Source organism: Bos taurus, chromosome 18 (assembly GCF_002263795.3).
Source record: "Bos taurus isolate L1 Dominette 01449 registration number 42190680 breed Hereford chromosome 18, ARS-UCD2.0, whole genome shotgun sequence".
Classification (NCBI taxonomy): domain Eukaryota; kingdom Metazoa; phylum Chordata; class Mammalia; order Artiodactyla; family Bovidae; genus Bos; species Bos taurus.
Window position 1 is genome coordinate 48,317,711 of NC_037345.1, and position 15,398 is coordinate 48,333,108.

At 48.4% G+C, this 15,398-nt stretch overlaps 1 protein-coding gene and 2 non-coding genes across 7 annotated transcripts in view; 2 read left to right on the forward strand and 1 right to left on the reverse strand.

Moving 5' to 3' along the window:
* The window catches only part of RYR1 (ryanodine receptor 1), a 128,834-nt gene that overhangs the window by 81,186 nt on the left and 32,250 nt on the right, over positions 1-15,398 (forward strand). For 3 of the 5 annotated variants that reach the window (XM_059876495.1, XM_005218897.5, NM_001206777.1), the window contains 11 exon segments: positions 1,520-1,619; positions 1,965-2,044; positions 2,137-2,213; positions 3,151-3,224; positions 3,857-3,874; positions 4,977-5,057; positions 9,042-9,130; positions 9,225-9,353; positions 9,437-9,541; positions 12,254-12,335; positions 14,865-15,052. In XM_059876495.1, the coding sequence (XP_059732478.1) occupies positions 1,520-1,619; positions 1,965-2,044; positions 2,137-2,213; positions 3,151-3,224; positions 3,857-3,874; positions 4,977-5,057; positions 9,042-9,130; positions 9,225-9,353; positions 9,437-9,541; positions 12,254-12,335; positions 14,865-15,052 (1,023 nt within the window). 5 annotated transcript variants of the gene reach the window in all.
* On the forward strand, positions 10,713-10,778 carry MIR2329-2 (microRNA mir-2329-2). Its single transcript, NR_030852.2, has one exon. It is a non-coding gene; the product is annotated as a microRNA mir-2329-2 (primary transcript).
* Positions 10,713-10,778, reverse strand: MIR2329-1 (microRNA mir-2329-1). The gene has a single exon (NR_030850.2). It is a non-coding gene; the product is annotated as a microRNA mir-2329-1 (primary transcript).

The window sequence follows — 15,398 nt, forward strand, 5'->3', positions numbered from 1 at the left end:
GACTCCATCATCCCCCATTCATTCAGCATGTGTTCACAGAGCAATGCTGTGGGCCCAGCCCTGGGCTGGGTGATGTTGGGTACACAGCTGTGACCAAGCCAGTCCACTGGGGAGACAGCTACATCAGGCAGACAATAACAGCATCGAGTATCCATGGTGATGATGAGGGGAGCTAGGCAAAATGGTCCTGGCAGGAAGAAGGAGGCACAAGCAGTGGGGTCAGAGTGGGGGAAGCCAGGGAAGTTCAGGGGGTCATGGGGACCCTGGAGAGACACCTGATCCAGCCTGGGGGGACGGGCTTCAGGGAGGGCTTCTCAGAGGAAGGGATGTCCGCAGAAAAGGATAAAAGAAATGTGCCAGTTGAAGAAAAAGAGGAAAGTGTTCCAGGTAGGGCCACAGCATAAGCAAAGGCCAGACAGTGAGAGAGTAGTAAATGCAGTGAGCCCAACCTTTCATTCATTAAGGTGATCAGCAAGCATTTCCCCGAGTTTCTCAACCTTTTTTGTGTCAGGGTCCCTTTTGGCATCTGGCAGTTCTTTTCTTAGGATCATGTATTTATGTTTAGAAAATATTTGTTTGGCTGCATTGTGTGTTAGTTGTGGCTTGAGGGATCTTTGTTGGGTCATGTGGGGTCTTTCATTGCAATGCATGGACTCTCTAGTTGTGGCTCAGTAGTTGAAGCACTTGAGCCCCAGAGCACATGGGCGTCAGTAGTTGCGACACCCAGGCTCTCCAGTTGTGGCTCAGGCTCAGCTGTGGGCTGTGCGCTTAGTTGCTCCACAGCATGTAGGATCTTAGTTCCCTGATCAGGGACTGAACCCATGTCCCCTGCATTGCTAGGAGGATTCTTAACCACTGGACCACCAGCGAAGTCCCTCAGAATAATGTGTCTAAATGTACAAAATGAATTCATAGCAGAAGAAATAGGTGTATTAAAACAGTTACTAAAATATTATTTTAAAAATTTGTGATACAGTAATATCTGTATCTGTTTATTAATCTACCAAATAACAAGAACTAACAGTGGATCCAGTAGCTACTGTAATTGATAAGTGGTGATGAACATAAGTGACATTTCAAGAATGTCTTCAAAAATAATGTGGTATGCAAACATCTGTGATTCTGATGGGTGACACAACCACAGATTCTGCTAACATTGCCATGATTTATGACCTCATCTGTAATGGAAGGAAATGCTACATTTCAGCCAGAGGCGGGGAAACATAAACATAGACCTTCCCCCGCCATCCGTGTTCACAGATCCCTGGGATTTTATCCATTGACTCCTTGAAGGTGTGTGGGGCCACGTTACAACCACTCCAGGCCCAGCCCTGTGCTCAGTGCAGGAGACCAATCACAGATCTAAATCCCAGGGGACAGAGGAGCTTACAGTCGAAGGAGTGAGCCAGGGGATGTGGCTGGATCAGGAAGAGCAAGGGTGAGGGCAAGGCCGTGAAGGGGAAAGGCTGGGCTGGTGGGCCTGGATTCACTCAGCAATGTGGGCCGGACTCTACTGCAGGAAAAAGAGATGGAGAAGCAGCGTCTCCTGTACCAGCAGGCGCGGCTACACACCCGGGGGGCCGCGGAGATGGTGCTGCAGATGATCAGTGCCTGCAAAGGTGCCCTCCGTGTGCATTTGGCTCCCCCTGAGTACACCATCCTGTCCCAACCCACCCAGCCCCTCGGGACCCAGCAGGCACACCCTCCCACCCCTTCTGCATGTGGTTTGCCCTCTTGCCTTGCAATTTCCCACTAATTCCTTCAATCCTGATCACCCCTGCCCACACACCCTTGCACACTCCTCTAATCAACCTTGCACACACACCCTTGCACACTCCTCTGCCCAGTTCTCTGACATTCCCCCCGGGGTGGCTGTTTTCTGGTGGGCGGAGAACACTGATTCCAAATTGAGCAGACCACTGTTTGCCCCCCGCCGTGCCCCCCCTGCAACCCGTTCCCCCAAGGAGAGACAGGCGCCATGGTGTCCTCCACCCTGAAGCTGGGCATCTCCATCCTAAATGGGGGCAATGCTGATGTGCAGCAGGTAACGAGTGAAGGGACTTGGGAGGAGGGCTAAGAGGGCTGGGAGGTTCCTGTGTGACTCCCAGGTCCCCCACTCCTCCCACCCTTCTGCAGAAAATGCTGGATTACCTGAAGGACAAGAAGGAAGTTGGCTTCTTCCAGAGTATCCAGGCACTGATGCAAACCTGCAGGTGGGCTCTAGTGCACATATTATTTAAAAAAATAATGTTATCTATTTATCTTTGGCTGTGTTGGGTCTTTGTTGTTGCACAAGTGTTTCTCTAGTTGTGACAAGCAGGGGCTACTCTCTAGTGGCGATGCATGTGTGTCTTACTGTGGTGGCTTCTCTTGTTGCAGAGCACAGGGCTGTAGGGCTTGTGGGCTCCAGTAGTTGGAGCACGTGGCTCAGTAGTTGTTGCACACAGATTTAGTTGCCCCAAGGCATGTGGGACCTTCCTGGATCAGGGATCCAACCCGTGTCTCCTGCACTGGCAGGCAGATTATTAACCACTGGATCACCCCACTGAGCCACCAGGGAAGCCCCCTAGTGCACATCTTTCATAAGCTGAGTCCCCAGTCCTGGTACCACCTCCAGTTCTAGTTCTGTTCTCTTGGTTCCAGGAACAGAGACCCACTCAGGCCAGCTCAGATAACAGGGAGTTTACTGTAAGGAGTCACATGGAACAATAAAGGAGGCAAAATGCCGCAGACTTTAAGAATGAGTCATGTTAAGGATCCAGATAGCTGGAAGGTATTTGAGACTTCAGGGGCACTCAGGCAGCAGGGACTTGGGGCTCTTTCTGATGACCCCCATTCCTGCGGCTCCTCTGCTGTCTGCTTTCGCTCTCCTCTTGTGGTTGACTGCCTTTCACTGCCTCTCTGAAGCTTTTGCTAATTGATGGTTTCTGTTTCCTTCTGATTTCAGCTTTTATGTATTTCATCCTTGCCCCACCTTACCCCACAGCTGCTACTGCATAGCTTCTATCAACTCTTAGTTTCTGCTTCCTCTCGATTTCAGCTTACTCTCTCTACCACCTTCCCCCATCATGGGGAGGGCTGCCAGGCTCTGGAATAGAGGAGGGCAGAGGCCTCAGCGCATCTTCACCGTCTTTCCTTTCTTTCCCTCAGTGTCCTGGATCTCAATGCCTTCGAGAGGCAGAACAAGGCAGAGGGGCTGGGCATGGTGAATGAGGATGGAACTGGTGAGGCCCTTTTGGGCTTCCCTCTCCCTGGGGCATCCCCTTCCTTCAGGTTTTTCTACTCCCTCCCCCAACATTGCCCAGAACTCCCTTCCCCCAAACACCCTCCCTCCCCAAGAGCATCCTCAGGTTCCCCCTCCTGCAGTGGTCCCAGTCCTGCCCCGCTCCCATTCCTCCAGAGTTTCCCTCCCCCTGGTCCCAACCCTGGGTGTCCTTCTGTGTTCTCACCTGTCGCCACATGGATCCCACCCTCCACATGCCCCAAGTCTCCAGCCCGGGTTGCTGTTCTCTCATTAATGTCCCTAATCCGAGTTAATTGAGTCTCCTCTTTGCTGTGTTGTGACGTGTCTAACCTTTCTGCCCTGAACCTTGCCTCCTGCCTCTCCATCTCTACCTGTCCATCTCTCTTTCTCTTCCCTCTTCTTTCTTCCATTCTGCTTTCACCCTCTTCTTGTTCTCTTCTTTGCTTTCTTGCTCCTTCTTGCTCTTTCTCTCTATGGGTTGTTTCTCTCTGTATGTCTTCAATCCTGACCATATCAATGTGTGTTTTTTTTTCCTGTCTCTCTGTCTCCTTCTGTCTTTCTTTTTCCTTCTTTTTCTTCTGCTTCTTCCTCCCATCCTGTTGGCTGCCTCAGTCATCAATCGCCAGAACGGTAATTCCCGGAGCCCATTCCTTGCTATGCTGCTGCCACCCCTCCCTTCTAACCCCCAACTGCCCCCCTCCACCTGGTGGCTGAGGATCTGGGACATGCAGAGGAGGGAGGTACCATGCCGGCGGAAAATCTTGAGATCAGGGCTCCAGAGACCAAGAGTCGGGTCCCAGATTAGCCACTGACAACACATGGAACTATGAATAAATTGCTTACTTTATGTAAGCTTGTTTCCCCATGTGTAAAATAGAAGCAAGAGAAGATGGCAAAGATCCTTTTCCAGCTGGATGTTGTTGGACTTCCAGACCCAGATTCGCAGTCCCGAGGTGGGGTGAACCCCACTCCCACATACCAGGCTCTCTGCACCCGCGACCCCAGATTGATCGAGTCTGCTGTTCCCATCCACCAACCGGATTGGTTGCCCCCAAGCATCCACTCTGATTGGTGTGCGTGCCTCCTCTGCACCTGCTCTGGTTGGCCTGAACACTCACTATCTAGCTTTCCCCTCGCTCGTCCCGCCCCTATAGTCTACAGTGATTGACTCCTTTCAGATGCCCATTCTGATTGGTCCATGTTTACACTCCTCCCCCTCTGCTTTTCTTGGATTGGCTGCTTTTAAGACATCTGAGCCAATTGGCTTTCGACTGCATCGCCTGCTCATTTCTCTCCTGCACAGACCCTTTGCGTGAAAGTGACTACAACCCCCATAATCCATTAACCACACCCCCCACCCCGGAGTCCTGGAGCGAGGTTGAGGGAGGTATCAGCAGCCCAAACCTCTTCTAGGTCGACAGACACTCTTGGATGTCACACAAGTGGTGACATCAAGGAGACACTGATACTGTAGAAAGACGCTTGAGGCCGCAGCTTCATGACTCAGGGCCCCTCAGTCTCCTTCTGCTGATGTCCTGGACTCTGAGGTTGGGACCTCTGGTGTCATGGATTCCCATGGCCCTCATAGTGTCTTTAAAATGGTGGCTGCTGCTCCCTGCACACCTGCCCTTTGTGCATGTGTGTGCAGTGTGCATGGGCCGTGTGCACACTTTCTGGTGTCCTTGCGCATCTGACGTCTTCTGGACCGTGCCTTACCCCCGCTTCCACCCAGGAGAGAAGGTCATGGCAGATGATGAATTCACCCAGGACCTGTTCCGATTCCTGCAGTTGCTCTGCGAGGGTCACAATAATGGTGAGGAGGAAAGGAGGGTGAGATGGAGAGGCGGCCAAGGTCTGGGGTGGGTCTGGAAGGGTTGCCTGAGTTAACCTCCAGTCCCATTCTCCCCTGATCAGTGACGACCTCACCACCCTTCCAGGCCCCACTGTCCTCGACTCCACAGTCCTTCGTTTTTTACTTTCAACCAATGTCAAGCCCTGTCTGCCCACTTGCCTAAATCTCTCTTGAATTTCAGGAATCCAGCCACTTTGTTTCACTTTCACCTCCTCTAACCAGTCCAGTTCCCCCAAAGCAATCTGCCAAAACCCAATTTGGCCAAAAATCAATTTTCACACATGAGCAGTTCGCCACATGCCGTTTTCCCACAGGCATTTTGCAGCAGCTGCCAAAGTTCAGTAAATGCGGTGGATTTCCTTTAACTCTGGGTCTGCAGAGGGAAAAATTGCCTGGCATTTCTAAATGAATCTCTTAGAACCACTTATTAATTTTGCTTATAAAATACTTTGCCAGGAGGAAGTCTCGCATTCTCTTGCCTAGCTTAAACAAGTTTGAGTTTTCACAACTTGTGTTCTGGTTCAGACAATATAACCAGATGAAGGATGACACAGCAAGTTAATGAAATACATCACTGGTGAGAAAATGACACCTCACGTGGCACACGGTGTACAACGTTAAAGGAACAGTTTGAAGTTCTGAACAGCAAACATCCCACCCAATGCAGTTTCCTATGACAAACACGCACAGTCTCGAAGTTGTGGTTATAACACTTAGCAGGTGATAAGAAACCACAGACTGCCCAGAAATTAACTTCATGACAAGAATGGGAGTGATTCTAAACCTAACTTCCATAGAACCTGCACCCCACTTGGCTAGTATTCTTTAAGGTAACTGGTAAACATCTTTAATTTTTACTCTTTTCTTTTCAACAAAGGATAAAGCATGAGCCATTGTTTCCACAGCTAGTTTTCCTTCAAGTTCTGTTACATACCTTAGTGCCAGGTGACTAAGGTTTTCTTTCTTTAACGAAGGTGGAATCAGTCTTTGGGATTTAAAATGAATTTTCGTCCCTGGGTCTGTGACTTTTGGAACTAAGAATGTTCTTTCGGTGAAATTTCTTTCTCCCACCAAATCTGCCATCCAGCCTTCTGCCCAAATTTGTGGATTCGTAAACCAGTCTAGTCGAATAAATGTTTGAAATATCTTTCAAATCTTAGAGGCTTTGCATGTCTTGAGTGTTCCGTGTCATTCAGAGCAGACAAAACCAGGGAGTTGTAGCTAACCATTTAGGCTTATGGTCTGATTTAAATGAACACAGAAAAAGGAATTAGAAAACAAGGTTGGTGGGAAAGCCTATCAATTTGCTTATAAAATCTTGAATGTCTGACTATTACTTTTTGTCTATCACATGAAACCAGGCAAAAGGACATTCAGACTGAAATAGTGATTGTGAAGTGTTTAGAGGGAAGTCAAGTAGAAGTAAAACTTCAGGAGAAAAAAATTCCAAGGGGCTGTTGAAGCCATCCTGGGCAACACACTGCTATAACATCAAAAGGATTTAACTGAAGTTCTATTCATTGCCTTGATAATCTGATGAATTGGTCATTTGGCAAATGGGTCTATAGAAGTTGTTCTCAGACTCAAGTGTGCCTAGGAATCACCTGGAGGCCTTGTTAAAATAGACTTTTGGACCCCATCCCAAGTTTTTTGATTTAGTAGTTCTGGGATGGAGCCCAGGAATTTGCATTTCTGACAGGTTTCTGGGAGATGCCAACTCTGCTAGTCTGGACTGGTGCTTTGAGAATCACTGCTCCAAAGCGCAACTCTTAACCTCAGCACTCTCTTTAAGGCCCCTTAAGAACCGCTGTTGTTGGGACTTCCCTGGTGATTCAGTGGTTAAGACTCTGTGCTTCCAATGCAGGGGGTGCAGGTTTCAGCCCTGGTCTGGGAACTAAGAGTCCACAAGCTGTTGTTTATTGAGCACTTACATACCTGTTATAAATTTAGAACAGATCAGTGTTCTAAATTCATTATATATACTAACACATTAAAATCTCAGGACAGCTCGATAAAGTAGGTCTATTGCGACTACCATGTTACATATGGGAAAACCAAGACAGTCTGCCGCACACAGAGGTCACACAGTGAGGAATTTGAGCAGCCAACGCCTACTCATCTTTCAGGTCATAGCTCAGAGGTCCTCTCCTCCACGAAGCCCTCCCTGACCACCCAACCTGGGTCAGGCAGCTCTTCTGGGTTCCTCCAACCCCCTGACCTTCCTCCATCACAACCGTGATCATCATAATTATTATTCCAGAATTTCTCAACCACACACTAAAGAAGGGAGAATGGTTTAATAAGCACCCAAGTAGCCATCACTCAGCTCAAATTATAAGCTTTCTGCCATAGACCGTTTTTCAAATAGTGGGAACTGACTCACTAGATGGTCCTGAATCAAGTTTATCGCCGAGATTCTCATCTCTAATTGCACATTGGTATGCCTGGGGAGCTTTGCAAGACGCTAACGCCCAGTTTTCACCCCAGATAGTCTAATTTAATTGGTCTGGGATGAGGTATGAGCATTGGGAGTTTTAAAACTCTCCAGGTGTCTCTAATGTGCAATCAAGGTTGGGAGGTTAAGAATATACATTTAGTGCATTGAGATCAGAATTCTTTCTAGTTAACTCAACTAGTACAGGACACAAAATAGCAGAATGCATGGCACATACTGGGGTTCCCAGGTGGTGCTAGTGGTAAAGAACCCGTTTGCAATGCGGGAAACTGGAAGACTCGAGTTTGATCCCTGGGTTGGGAAGATACCCTGGAGGAGGGCATGGCAACCCACTCCACTATTCTTGCCTGGAGAATCCCATGGACAGAGGAGCCTGGCGGGCTACAGTCCATCGGGTCACAAAGAGTCAGACATGACTGAAGTGACAGCAAGCATGCACACATGGCACATAGTAGGGGTATGTGAAGCTACTGGCTCGGTACATGTGTATGTAATGTCAGATTAGACACCCCTCCTGGGCCTCAGTATAAACATGTACTGTATTTCCTGCTGTGGGTTGCAGTTAGAAAACATTGAAAAATTACTACATGACAATAGAAACTTCACAAGGGCAGAGACTTTGTTTTCTTTTATTCCTGTATCCCCAGGGCCTTGAACAGTGCCTGCATATGTGCTAAGTCACTCCTGTCATGCCCAACTCTTTGCAACCCTATGGACTGTAACCTCCCAGACTCCTCTGGCAGTCCATGGGATTCTTCAGGCAAGAATGCTGGAGTAGGTTGCCCTGCCCTCCTTCAGGGGATCTTCCCAACCCAGGGATCGAACTCGAGTCTCCTGTGTTTCCTGCATTACAAGCAGATTCTCTACCACTAGCGCCACCTGGGAAGCCCTGAACAGTGCCTGGCACAGAGTAAATGCTCAGTAAATTTATAGTACTAAAGTATAAGTGACCAATCTTCATCTATCATTAGCATATAGCATGTGCTCAATAAATATATATTGACTAAATGAACAAGTAAATGGCAGATGCTTATCTCCTCTGATTCTCAGTAGGTGTGCAATGAATTTTTTTTTGAGAAATGAATGAATAAATAACCAATCTTCCATCTCTCCAGCACATAGTAGGCATTCAGTAAAAAAAAAAATTGCAAATGGCTAAAGGTTGAATCTCCATTTCCCCGTGCTGTATTATAGATGCTCAGTAAATATTTTGGGGGGAAAATGAATAAATGACCTTCCACTACATCTGGCACACAGTAGGCCCACAATAAATATTTATTACACAAAATGGATAAATGATCCTCCATCTTCCTCTAACACATAGTAGGTACTGATAAAGAGTTATTAGAAATGATTATATGCTTTCTGACATACAATAGGCACTCCATAAATATTTATTGCATAAATGAATAAAGGGCCCACTGTCCATCTCCTCTAGCACATGTCCATCTCCTCAAGCTCAATGAATGAATAACTTTTCGTCTCTCTAGATTTCCAAAATTACCTACGGACACAGACAGGGAATACAACCACTATTAACATCATCATCTGTACTGTGGACTACCTCCTGCGGCTGCAGGTGAGGCTGTGAGGCCGTCCAGGTGTGACCTGGGCCGGGGACTGTTGGGCCATAGCTGGCCCCAGTAGCCGCTCACACTGCGTCTACCCGCCAGGAGTCCATCAGCGACTTCTACTGGTACTACTCCGGCAAGGATGTCATTGAGGAGCAAGGCAAGAGGAACTTTTCCAAGGCAATGTCGGTGGCTAAACAGGTGTTCAACAGCCTCACCGAGTACATCCAGGTAGGGTTCGCTCTCTGGGGGAGGCGGGGCAGTCTCGCATCCCTCGCCCTCCCTGGTGGTCACGTAGAACCTTTGCCACCCAGGGCCCCTGCACTGGGAACCAGCAGAGTCTAGCGCACAGCCGCCTCTGGGACGCCGTGGTGGGATTCCTGCACGTGTTTGCCCACATGATGATGAAGCTCGCTCAGGTTCGGGCCCCTCCGTTCTTCATCCTACTGCCTCCGGACATCCCCTAACTGGCATGTTTACAAGTTTTGCCCCCTCAGTCAGTTTTCCACCCCAGGGTTCCCAGCGGGTTCCGGACGGGTCCCATCTTCCTTCTGGATGGGCTTTCTGTATGACCTCGCCTCCTCCCCTCCACCGCCAATCGGCTGGTTATCCATCTATAGTTCCATTGGTCTGCGTTTGGGCCCCGCCGCCTCCAGCCCAGAACTCCTCTATGGTTGGTTGGTGTTCACACCAGTCGGATAGATAATCAGTCGATAGACTGTGGAGGGGAGGAGGCGGGGTCATGCAGAAAGTACATCCAGAAGGAAGATGCAACCAGTTTGGAACCCGCCGGGAACCCTGGGGTGGGAAGTTGACTGATGGGGATAGGAAAAGGGTTGGCTTCTAGATCTGGGCCTGAAGCTGAAGCAGTGTTTTGCTTCTTTATTCTGCTTGCGGCAGATGACTCCTATCCAGGGCGTCCATGATGTAAGGTCCCTGTCGAGCCCCGTCTCTAGCATCTTCATGCTCCCTTTGCCCCACCAGCCCCACCCCTTTGCAGTCTTGTCAATTGTCTCACAAACACCTTATCCGTTTGCTCTGCTTGTCTGGTAAACATATTTCAAGGCTGCCAAATGCACTGCAGGAGGGCTCAGCATCTGAAAGGGCACCATCCAGAACCTAGATCAGTTCAGTTCAGGTCAACGTATTTCAAGGCTGCCAAATGCGCTGCAGGAGGGCTCAGCATCTGAAAGGGCACCATCCAGAACCTACACATCCTACGTAAATACATCGGTGTGTTTATTCCAGTAGTTTTCCAGCAGGTGGCAATATTTTATATTTTATAATTTCCCAACAGGAAGAGTCTTGAGGAAGGGAAGCTTTTTCTAATTTACTCAAAGGCGCCACAGGGGCTGGCAGAAACCCTGTCTGGTGTCATCTGACCTTTTGAAAGAAATTGAGTTTAACTACACAGTTTCTCAGTGTGGGTGAGTTGAAGTCAAGCTGTTGTAATCTTAAAATTCTAGAGAATACTGGTATCTTTGTGGAGATTTCCAAATCTTACAGAATTAATTCATTAGCCATAGCCTAAGTTAAATTGCAAAAGCTAGAAATCCAATGCAAAGTGGTGGCTTACAAAAAAAAAAAAGAACTTATCAGCTCACATCACAGATCAGATCCTGGATCTGATCTGATCTGTGATGTGAGCTGATAAGTAGAAACGTCTATCTCCTCTCTAGCTTCATTATCAAGCAAGCACTTCCCAGGGCCTGGAAAGAATGGTGTCCTGGGCTTCCGTGAGCCCCTCTAACAGCTTCAGAGGGGAAAGAACCCCTCTTTAGCTCCAAGAAAAGACTTGCCATACTCTTACTGGACTACAGAGTCACATGCCCATTCCTGAACCAATCACCCTGGTCAGGGAAAAGAAAGCTCTGATTGGCCAGACCTGGTCCAATACCCACCCCTAGAACCAGGAAGGTGAGTTTAGTCCTATATTCTCTGAGAGCAGGATTGTTGAATCAATTAAGTAGCTGTGTCTTGGGCAGGCACACACCACAGGCACTCACCAGGATCTGAGATCCTGGAATGTTGGAATCTTTGAGTCAGAATGCAGAGCTTTGGAATCATGGGAAAGTGTTAAGATTAGAGGGCTTTTTCCCAGGTGGCACTAGTGGTAAAGAACCTGCCTGCCAATGAAAGTAGACATAAGAGATGCGGGTTTGATCCCTGGGTCAGCAAGATCCCCTGGAGAAGACAATGGCAACCCACTCCAGTATTCTTGCCTGGAGAATCCCACGGACAGAGGAGCCTGGCGGCTATGGTCTATAGAGTTGCACAGAGTCAGGCACGACTTAAGCGACTGAAGCAATTTAGCACGCATGCACGCACTTTAGGATTAGAATTAGCAACTTAAAAACTAGCATGGGGTAGCCTTACATCAAGCCTTACAACTAGCAAGGAGGAGCCTTACATCCCATTTACCTGGTACCCTTACCCTTCTTCCATTTTATTAAGTAGAACCTTATGAAATTACCACTTTGTTGGCGAGACATGCCTGAATATTGGCAATTTTTGTAGTTCAGCCTCATACAAATAGGGACCATGAGGCAGAACTTGATCATGTTGGAGACTTCTGTGGGCCCTCCATGAGACACTATAACAGGAGAAGCAAAGTGTCCCCACATTCTTCCCAAAAGGCTTACCAGAGAGCCCATAGCTGTGTCCTGCAGCCTTCTTCCTGAACCCAGAGTCTCACTTTTTTCATCACATACTCATTCAACAAACATGGGTCAACCTCCCACCATAGGCCAGGTGCAGTGCTGAACTCTCATCCCTTCCCAGATCTGTGTCAGTGTCCCCGGTATTTGCTCCTGTCTGTCTCTGTCTCTCTTGGTTCCAAGCGTCTGCTCTCAGCCCCATACTCCTCCCAGCCCTCCTTGTCAACCAGCCCTTGCCACTACACATCCCCCGTTGGGCTCACTTTCCCCAAAGTGTCGACCCCACCCCCACAATCTTGTCTGTCTGCCCTTTGCCCTGCTTCCGAGGAACATGTCTGGACTCGGGTCCCCTCGGAGGTAAGATGGGGAAGGAAAATGGTCTTAGGCCCTGCTGGGTGGATGGAAGCAGCTGGAAGTGGGGGAGGCATCTCTGCCAAAAAGAACCCTCACACAGCTGGGGTGTGGGGTCCCTAGGACTCAAGCCAGATCGAGCTGTTGAAGGAGCTGCTGGATCTGCAGAAGGACATGGTGGTGATGTTGCTGTCACTACTAGAAGGTAAGTGCCCAGTGGCTGGGGGTAAGTGGAGGGCACCAAGGTGCAGACAAGCTCGAGAATGGCCCTCAGACCCAGGAGAGCCTAAGCCTCAACCCCATCTGACGTCATGTCAGGGTCAATGCATTTAAACCGCTGTAATAAGCTCTCCAGACACTTACTGAGCACTTATTATGTGCCAGGTCCTATGTACATATGGTAATTTATTGATTCCCCAGAGAAATCTTAATCAGGGGGGTGGCCAGGACACTTTTTAAAATGTCTGCCCTGAATCATTATTTATTTGCTGAATGTGTCAGTTAGTTCTTGCTGCCTAACAAATATTCCTAAAATGTAGTGACTTAAAACAACCATAATTTATTAGTAATAAAGTAATTTAACTTGCAGACAAAGACTTTTTCTATAGCGGTTCATAACAGCATCCTCAGTCTTTCATATGGCTGCATATTACCAGTTGTATTGTGATACAGTGATTCATTTAACCACAACCCTATCAATGGACAGTCAGGGTTTGTTTGTTTGTATGTGTTTATTTATTATGTATTTATTTTTGGTTGCACTGAGTCTTCATTGCTGCACACAGCTTTCTCTAATTGCAGCGAGTAGGGGCTACTCTTCATTGCAGCGCACGGGCTTCTCATTGTGGTGGCTTCTCTTGTTGCGGAGCAGAGGCTCTAGGCACACGGGCTTCAGTGGTTGCAGCTCGTGGGCTCAGTAGTCGAGGTGTGCGGCTCTGGTGCGTGTAGGTCAGTGGTTGGAGCACACGGGCTCAGTCGTTGTGGCTCCCAGACTCTGGAGTGCAGGCTCAGTAGTCGAGGTGTACGGCTCTGGTGCGTGTGAGTCAGTGGTTGGAGCACACAGGCTCAGTCGTTGCGGCTCCCAGACTCTGGAGTGCGGGCTCAGTAGTCGAGGTGTGCAGCTCTGGTGCGTGTGGGCCAGTGGTTGGAGCACACGGGCTCAGTAGTTGCAGCTCCCAGACTCTGGAGTGCAGGCTCAGTAGTTGTGGTGCACAGGCTTAGTTGCTCCCCGGCATGTGGCGTCCTCCCAGACCAGGAATCAAACCTGTGTCCCCTGCACAGGCAGCTGGACTCCCATCCACTGTGCCCCCAGGGAAGTTCCACATTCAAGGTTTTTAAAAAATATTTTGCTATGACAAACCATTTGGCAATGAATAATCCTCCTACAATGTCTTAAGTTTTTGGTAACTAGTCATTAGCTTTTAAAAAATCAGATTTAGGGACTTCCCTGGTGGCTCAGTGGTTAAGACTCTGTGTCTTCCAGTGCAGGGGGCACAGGTTCCATCCCTGGTCAGGGAACTAGGGTCCCATGGTGCGGTGCATGGTGCAGCAAAAATAAATACATAAATCATAAATATAAATTAAAAAAATCAAATTAAAAAATCAGAAATCCCTTTAAACATTTTGTTTTTGAAAAATTGAAAGACTCAGTGCCCAGGATCTACATTCTCACATGGCAAAAGTCAACTGAATTGGATTAAATAACAAAATCATATCAATATTCAATCTGATGTTGATGACAGCGCTACGATTAGATAAGAGAATGTCCTCATCGTTTAGAACATATATGTGGAAATGTTTGGGGTAAAATGCCTCATGTCTGCAGCTTACTCCTTAATGATTCAGTGAAAAAAACAGAGGGAGAAGTATTATAAAGCAAACACGGCAAAATGTAAGCCATTGATGTATCTGGAATCCATGAAGTTCCCTTGTACTCTTGGAAACTTCATGCATTAATACATTTGAGACTATATGAAAATTGAAAGGTCCAAAAGGAAGCTGGAGCCAGTTTGGGGAATTTCCTGGTAGTCCAGTGGTTAGGACTTGGCAGTTTCACAGGCATGGCCTGGGTTCAATCCCTGGTCATGGATCCTGCAAGCCATGTAGTGTGGCCAATAAACAAATAAAAGTGAGATTGTGTTTGAAAAGAAGCTGGAGCCAGTTTGCTTTGGGGGGTGGAGCGTGGTGTCCTAGTTTACCAGTCTCCACCTCTCCCTGTTGTCTGCCCTTCAGCCTACTTCAGTCTTCTATGGACCTCCCTGGCCCCTATGGATTTGGGAAAGACTTAGGTGTGTGAGCTCTGAGGTCTCGCCTCTCTAGGTTCAAGTCCGCCGCAGCGCCTCACTGGCTATGGAACCCTGAGTGTGGACTCTCTCTGAGTCTTTTTCTTCATCTGTACAAGTGAACAGGGACACATGTTTCTTACAAAGATGAGGTCACATCAATGTAGCAGTTGCCATGGCATCTGGGACCTGCTGTTAGCTGATGCCGTTGTTATCGTTATTGATGACTCCCCCAGCTATAGGGGGAGGAGGACGAAGACAGGATCAGCCAGGTTCACACCTGATGCTGTTGCAGAGCAGGAAGTGACCCTTTGGGGAGGGGTCAGAGCTGGCCAGGAAGTTCCACCAGCACAGGGCATCCTGGCAGCTCCTGAGCTGGAGAGGGAGGCAGGCCTCATGGGGATCCAGAGAGGAGGTGCTTTGGGGTCACACTGACCGGGGGCTGCCTACAGGGAACGTGGTGAACGGCATGATTGCCCGGCAGATGGTGGACATGCTTGTGGAGTCCTCATCCAACGTGGAGATGATCCTCAAGTTCTTTGACATGTTCCTGAAACTCAAGGACATCGTGGGCTCTGAGGCCTTCCAGGACTATGTCACTGATCCCCGTGGTCTCATCTCCAAGAAGGACTTCCAGAAGGTGGGTACTGGGAGGTGGATGGGTGGGGGTGCTAATGGCCACTTGTGCACCTGCCTGGCTTCCTGCTTTGGTCAAGAGACTCTTCTGGGCACCTCCATTTCTTTATCTGTAAAATGGGAATAAAACCATCCTTGGCGTTTTTTTTTTGGTGTTTTTTTTTTAAATAATTTCATTTATTTAAGAAAATTTTTTAGCTGTGCTGGGTCTTCGTTGCTGCACCAGCTTTTCTCTAGTTCAGGCGAGCAGGAGCTGCTCTCTAGTTGAGGCGTGCGGGCTTCTCATTGCAGTGCCTTCTCTTGTGGAGCACAGGCTCTAGGGTGTGTGGGCTTCAGTAGTTGCGGCTCCC